Source organism: Centruroides sculpturatus, unplaced genomic scaffold (genome assembly GCF_000671375.1).
Source record: "Centruroides sculpturatus isolate CEXI.00-Female unplaced genomic scaffold, Cexi_2.0 scaffold525, whole genome shotgun sequence".
Taxonomy (NCBI): Eukaryota; Metazoa; Arthropoda; class Arachnida; order Scorpiones; family Buthidae; genus Centruroides; species Centruroides sculpturatus.
Window position 1 is genome coordinate 200,272 of NW_019384791.1, and position 8,545 is coordinate 208,816.

Sequence of the window (8,545 nt, forward strand, 5' to 3'; positions counted from 1 at the left end):
TATTATAATTTATAAAAGTATAAATTTTGCTTTTAAATAATTTTTTACCTATTTTCTACCTAATTTTTTTTTCTTGTAATAATTATTATACAAATATAAGAGTATGTCTTCTTTTAAGTCTTCAGAGTACACCTATGTTAACATGAATTACAAAACTATAAAATTTAAACAGCAAATATACAAAGACGAAACTTGTTACAAAGTTTTTTTAAATATTAAAATATTTATATTAAATTTTAAAATTATTTTATTCNATTATTTACAATTCATTAAAAACTAAACTTTTTTTTCCTTTCTTTCTTTTTGAAGAACAATATCTTAAGACTTAAGAATTCCTGTAGAAACTTTTGATAAATTTATAAAATATTTAGATATTTCTAAAATACAATCTTTGATATTATACAGAATTTTGCTGAGTAATTTATTATATTTTCTTGCATAATTTAAATCTTATGAAACTTTTTTTTGTAAAAGTAACAATTATTTCATGAGATATAGACTCAGAGTATAACGGAAAAATAAGTTTAACATATATTTCTATTTCTAATTTTTTAATTCGCGTATTTAATTAATTGCTATATTATAAAAAGTTATTCTTCATCACCCGTATAATGCAACATACAGAAAATAACTTATCTATCGTTTATCAATTGCATTGTAACAAAATTACAAATTGAAAACCGTAACACAAATATTTCATATTTATATTATGCAAATCGTTTCATATTTTCTTGAAAATTTGTACTATAGAACAATAATTTTTACCGTCTCTTTTCTCTGCATTAATCTCTTCGAAAATCACTGTTTGCATTAATAATTCTCATATTATTTACTTATTATGTGCTTGGATTAGAGATTGCAATAATAAAGCTTCTCGAGAATGTTATGGACGTAGCTACTTATTATCCTATAAGTTAGGTTCCCAAACAGATATGGTCTACGTGATAAGTATCACACAATAGGGAAGACAATATTTATGGTCGGAACTTTAGCATTATTTTGATTTTTATAATAAATTATTTATACTATATTGGCCATTATTAATTATTTGATTAGTTATAGATAATCATTATATTTGAGAAATTAACATTCTAGCCGTAAGTGACATCTTCCGATAATTGTAAATGCATTACCTATTCGGATATGTTAAAATGCAATATGTAAGCTATTTCTGTTTACATATTAAAGACGAAGAATAACTTTTCAATTGGAAAATATAGTCTAAGTAGACAATGTAAAAGTTATAGGCCAAAATCATATTATAATCATTACTTTGAACTTAATTTTATTTTTATATTTTACTAATATTCATTCGCCTTCAACACTTTAAAATCTATATATTAATTTGGAATAATTTTGTAAACTCAAATACTATCCAGCTTCGTTTGACAGAACGGCTGGGAGTACAAACATGGTTCAGGTATCAAATTAAATCTCTCGCCCTGTAGATGATGCCGTCGAAGAGCGATATGAGAAAAGTGCAATGATTCAGATATAGAAAAATGGCAAACACAGAATGTTAAATCCAAGGGGACAAAGATGTCGAGCGCTCGTGCTTTACCTAATGGTAATTTTTTAAAAACCGTTATATGATTAGAACAACCTATTGCCCTATCCTTATGCTGAATTCCTGCTTTTTTTCTAAGTACGATTTAATTACAATACAGTGCATTTTTTTTTAACATTCCTGCTAGTATTTCGTTATTCGACCTCCACCAATGACCGAATAATAAAGTACTAGCAGTCGTGGGTTCTCATCTCATCAAAGGACATGGAGTTTTCCATGTTTTCTTTACCTAAATAGGCGAGAGTTTCCCATAAAAGTGTATCCACCTTGACAGATGGTCCAGGTGCTGCGTTGACTTATTCTATCTGTCTAATCAGAACTAAAAATTGAATTAATAATAATGATTGATTTTATTAATTTTTAAAGTAATACGTTTATATTTGTGTTTCTATGCACGTATATCACACGTGATATATTAAAAACAAGTACATTTTATAGTAACAAGTTGAAAAAACGCAAAAGTTTTTCATATAATCTGTAATAGAAGACAACAATAATTACTATCAGACGTTAAACTCAAATATTATAAATAAATTATTGTTATATTTAAAAATTTTTGATAGATTAAATAATTACATTAAAAAACTTCAGAATATAAATATCAGAAAGAGATAAAATTTAACAAAATTTTAATTATCATTCAATATTCTAAAAACAACTATTCAGTTGTTCCACAAAAACTACCAAGTAGTTGTTTTTCGTCTCTTGTAGTAGCAATGCTAGCTGATCATCATAACACTGTCTTGGATCTAATCAAGGCTAGAGTCAGGTTTGATTTCCTGTAGTTTTGTAAACCATTTAGAATAAGACCAATAGATAAGTCATGCCTGATGTTTATGTATTTTAATGTCTCTAAGACAATTTTATGATTTCTTCCTTAGTCTCTTTTCTCAGAAATTTGTGCTTACAATATAAAATAATTTAAACTTGCAAACAAATCTTTTCTGATAAATTCAATTTTATTACTATGCAATACCAAACTCATTAATTTTAATGTATGTACTGTACATAATTTTTTCTCAATACACTTGAAGATTTTGTTAAATTATGTCTTAATTCTGCAAATTAATCAGTTTTTAAATCTAGTTACTTTTTAAATATAATAATGAAAAAGAAAGAAGCATTTTATTATACTCTGTTTTATACTTCGCTTCTACATAAATACAAAATCATAGAAATTTTGCCAAAACAAAAAATAAAAATGAAATACTATAAACAGAATTAAAGCAAGTAAACAGTGAAAAATAAATGATAAAACTCATTTCATTTGAAAAGATCAATAAAATTTTTTTCAATACAAGCTATGTACAAAAATTTAAACTAGATATAGTAGTGATAAATGAATAATTTATCAATCTATAGTAATTATTAAACATAAACAAGCAATTTTAATAGAAAACAAAACAAAACAATTCCATACTGAATTACAACAACCAACTTCTAAATATTAAAATAAAACAAACAATACAATTAACATTATATAAAATTACTTTTTGTAGTTCAATGTCTCTTAACAGTCAAAAGATTTCATTAGCCCGAAGACGAAGGCCCCAAGATAGACCCAATTTTATGAGGAAGTAGGTCTAATTTACAGGTACATAAATGCATTATATCATGGAAAACATTTATTTAACTTCTATACTTTATTAAAATGCTTAAATTAACAAAATATTTCAAATAAACACGTCGATAATTCGATAAATAAACTAAATTGAAAGCAATCTGGTTGGTCTCTTTAACTATCAGCTGAATCTGCCCATGTGGGCGACTTCGTACGAGGTACGTTCCTTAACTTAACGAGAATCGAAGCAAACTTATTTTTCAAATATTAAACGTAATTATAATAATAAAACATTTACGTCTAAACCGTAAGCATTCGGGTCCCCTCCTAAATTTCACTTTTTCATTATAATTATTTAGGCCTAACGTCCCGTGTATACATAACCGGGAAAAACATATGAAATTTTTCTCTTTAAGCCATTCCGATTTATTTAATTGCAATAACTAAACGTACNTGGCACAATTCTCATCAGGTAGCCCCCAATTTAATTATTCAGTTTAATTTTTTTATGATAATTTAATTGCATTTAAAAAGCAGCTAATTTTATAAAAAGATTCCCCTATTTATTGCAAGAAAGTAATAATTAAAATGGTAACGGTAATAATTTAAAGGTTTAATTAAGTATCGAATAATTAACACGTTAATTATAATTATTAACATTAATTACATTATTAAATTGTCCTGTTATCTAGAAGATGTGGACTGATATATAACAGATAAGTCGATATTATCTAAGAGAATTTAATAATGCTGTGATTGTATTAATGAATGTCACACAAGAAAAAAATTTATAAGTTATTAAAGGAAGTAAGTAACACTTATATACGTAGATATGAATAAAATAATTATTTGTAATATAAAAAAATAATAATTTTTATATTTAATATATTTTAAAATATATATTTTTTATCCATGAGGAAATTGCAGAACTTGAGAGAATATTCGGGTTAAATTCGGGCATTAGGGATCTTTTATAATACAAAAATTAAGTTGTTTTTTACTTTATTCGCGTTGTTTTAGAGTGAAATTTGTTTTTGAAAGTGGAAATTTCATTAGTGAATTATGTATTTATCTCCGTAAGGAAGCATAAATCACGTGTTTAAATGTAAATATAGTTTGTAATTAGTGAAATTTTGGAATGTTGATATGTAAAATTGATAAAGGATATGCTTCTAGGTTATGCTAAATATTAGGGAAGTATTAAAATTTTTATTAAGTGTATAACAATAGGTTTTTAGCTGTATTTGTTATTATTATATTCAGGATTTTCTTAAAGTTTGTACGAATTTTGAAGGTTTATTTCTTTTTTTACGTGTTAATTTTTATTACTTATTAATGTATATTTTATTTTTTGCAGAATTTTCGAAAAAAATTCTGATTTTTAACAATGTTTATTAGCTGAAGAATAGAGGAGGAAAGTGGTACTATGTACAAAGTAAATATGAACGATAACAACCTCTAAATAGAGCACTTTCTCTAAACGTTATGCGAATTTAAACACTGGTATAAACAGTTTTTAGTAACTTTTACGTTACTTTCTTTTTATTAAAGTTAGCTTCATGTTGCGACTAAGCAGAAAAGAAAAGAGAATAAACATAAAAAACGGGATAATTATTCACGAATTAAAGATCTATCGACAATATTTAATAACTCAATACTGCGAAACCACAATCGATATTAGGGACCAAATTAGAACGTGGAAACATACATTCAACTCTGTACTATGTGGATGAAGAGTGAACTCTTAAATGTTGTATATACATATGTATAAGTGGGTTTTGTCACATCCAAATACTTAAAGACACTTCTTACGTTACATTACGTTATATCTCTGGCAAATAAAAGAAGGCGTAATTTAAGGCGTTACAAATAACACCTTATTTGGCCTAACGTGACGTAAGAGAAGCCTGTCATAACACAGCCTTATTTAGCTCGATCTTTTTTCTAATAATATGAAAAGATTATAATTATATTGAAGTCTTTAACACAAGTCAGGATAGAAGAAAGCCTGTTAGCCTGTATGCATCAGATCTAGAAACACCACAAAGCTTATTCTTTTTATATAAAATATCTGGCATGAAAATTATACATTTTTTATGTGAAAAGTCTGGTTTTATTTCTTTTATTATTTTTATTTTATTGTATATATTTTTATGACTTTCCGAGAAAATAAGCCCAAGTATTTAACTGGTTTGTGTTTCTCCTCCTCCTCTCAGGCCCTAATTTCAAATAAAATATTTAATATAACAATTAAAAAGTATAGACCATTAATTTCAGTACTTAATCTCTACCTTTATGTAATTTTTATACTAAAATTTTTATATAAAATAAGCATTAATAATTACCTATCAAATTCGAATTACACAATTTCCTATATTTTGCTAAAAAATAAAATTAATAAAAAGAAAATAATATATTTTAAAATAGATTATAAAATTATATTTTTTAAATATTTTGTTTTTAATTAAAATTGATCAAATAGCTATTAAAATAAAGTACAAATTCTCATTAAATACTAGAAGAAAGAATTAAAATATTCTCTAATTTAATATGGTTTTGTATGGTTTCATATTAAAATATTTATTAATTTTTCTATATATTTTTATTATTTATAAAAATACAGACAGAAAAAGAAATGTTTTAGGCATAGGAAATTTATTTCTTCAACTAGATTCACTTTTACAACAACAAAATAGTGTAAAATCATAATTTTGTCTAATTTCAGTCCCATTATTTTATCAATATTTAAGAAAAATGATTAATTGAATATTATTATAAAAAATTTCATGTGTTTGATTAAAATTTCTACACTAATCTTAACTTAAAATAAAAAAAATTAAACTTTATTAATGAACAGAAAACTTATTCGACTCATAAATGACGTCATTAAAATCTCTTGCGGTTTCACTTTCTAAAAATACTTTCATTTAATAACGTGATTAAAATCATTTTCAAATAATTAAATATTTTCATCAGATAAAAGAATTTAATTAAATTTTAATAAGGAGAGAGTTAGAGCATTGTCCTATCTTCTAAGACTTTTAAGGAAAATGGAGCAAGTAATTATATAGCGATAGTAAAAGTGCATAAGTTAAATCCTTATTCTTTGCAATAAAATTAAATAGGTGTAAAATTGAAGATACCGTCGCAATAAATGAAATTTGTGCAAAACACTTTCTTCCTTATTAGTTCAAACGTTCAATTTTTAACTTCCTTCAATTATAAATTCTCAACTCAAAGTAATGAAATATATAAACTGCAAGAGTACATATGTAGAACAAAATTTTATTTACCTCTAGTTATAAAAAAAATATACTCTAAAAGGTCTATACTTATTAATTACACCAATATTAATATTATAATATTTACAAGTATTGTTTTATTATATATAATTTTGTAGTTGCTTAAATGCTGCTGAATCATTCAGTTTCATTCTGTATATATAACTTTTTAACAATTCTACTTTGAAATTAGCAGGATTTATTCGTCTTTGATATAATAAAATTTAAAATTTAAACAGAAAACAGGGATTTTTAGTGTTGTTTAAACTAGGTAGATATAAAATAATCTTGTTAATGATTGAAATTTCAATGTTTGATACTGTATAATCTTATAAATAATAATATTATAGCAATATAAAATAATTATTTAAAAGTAATCCCTCTTTAATTATTAAAGTTTTTCAAGAGCGAAATTTCATTTTCTTTCGTGAAAGATAACAAGTTATTTTAACATACTAACTTATGTTTAAAGCATATTTTTTGTTCTATATATTTGTTTATATAAGTTGTATTTTCATTATATTACTCTCACGATTGATTTAAAGGCGTTTAGAATATTAAAATTGCAGCTTCTTGGGAACACTAAAACGTAAAAAATAAGAGAAATAAAATAAAATTCAAAGAATTATATTAAAATTTGCTATTTTAACATATCATTAAAAAATAAAAAATAAAAGAATTTTATACGATTTTATTTTTATTTATTTTTGAAAAATAAAGGAAATTTCTGTATGATTTCTTTATTATATATTCTAATGTATATATAATTAACTCTAATATTTATAAAAACAATATAATAATTTTCAACTAAAGAATATAGTTTTCTAATTTGATTTTTCTAAAGTAATTACAGCTTTTATTTTTAAAGCATTTAATAAACAATTATAATTATAATATAATAAGTTATTTATTCTATTACACACTTCATAAATACTTCCATAAATAAATTATACATACCATCTTGTTAAAGAAGCTGTTTTATTCAACAGACATACACACTACGTTCTATATATTCAGCAATTTATTTATAAATCATCCCCGAGATGCTAAGAATATTATATACAACATATTATCTTGATATTATTTAATATAATCCGATAAATAATAATTATAAAGCATAAGAGAAGCATTAGCGGCCCACATTTACCAGGTGTTTCTATCCTCTAAAAATAGAGATGCGATGATAGGGTATTTATCTGGTCACGTGATAGTGAAAGCGAATAAAAGAGAATCCTATACTATATAACGGTATTGAAAGGATATTAAGTGCAATTTTTAAGGGTGACAGGTCAACGTTATGCCATTCCAACCCATTATTTTTGGTCATTTTCTGCCCGATTATTCCTCTCGTTCTCTATGGTGGACGGCTACTCTTTTGGGAATTATTGTTACTCTCACTTGTCTGTATGTTAAATTAAGAACCTCTAACGTCCTGTGGAAGATCCCAGGATGCGTGGCTCAACCGATAATTGTTGGAATTGTCATTTCATTAACATTACTGAAAGCCAAAGTGACTAGTTGTAATGTCTGTAAGTAGATAATTCTTATTAATATGCAGTATATATATTTTAATATTAATATATCAGTTATATTATATTATAGTATGCTTGTTACATTGATTAGTTTTGAATAAATATTACCTTAAAGTAATGCAGATGTTGATTTTATTGATTATTAACGAATAAATTTAGTTACAATTAAAAAAAACAACCTTGTTTTAATTAATAAAAATAAAGTTTCATAATTAATTTAACTGCTCTGAAGGATCCGGGATCGAATTCCAATAATTTTTCGTGGAAATCAGTCCGAACATGAAGGGCCCCGTCCCTTATCACTGGGCCCCATTGTGGGCCTGGCCGAATCAGGATGGAAGGCCTTTTTAATGCCCTGGAGTAGAAACAAAGAGGATTTTATTAATTCACAAAAAAGCAGAATTTAATGATGTAAAATATATTTAAATTGGTTAGTAAGAAATTTGCATAAATAAAATAATAATAAATAAAATTAATTTATTTTTTCTACATAAAGACATTAAATTATAATATAAAATTTTTAAAATTTATTATTTAGGTTAGTTGCTATTTCACTTAAAAGAATTATTCATTTAATTATTATAAAGGATACTAGCCTAACGAT

The 8,545-nt window shown here is 24.7% G+C and overlaps 1 protein-coding gene across 1 annotated transcript in view; it reads left to right on the plus strand.

Annotated features, from left to right (window-relative positions):
- Positions 1 to 7,706: 7,706 nt before the first annotated feature.
- Positions 7,707 to 8,545, plus strand: part of LOC111629312 — a 31,291-nt gene continuing 30,452 nt past the window's right edge. Inside the window, 1 exon segment of the mRNA XM_023373193.1 lies at positions 7,707 to 7,938. Coding sequence (XP_023228961.1) covers positions 7,707 to 7,938 — 232 coding nt within the window.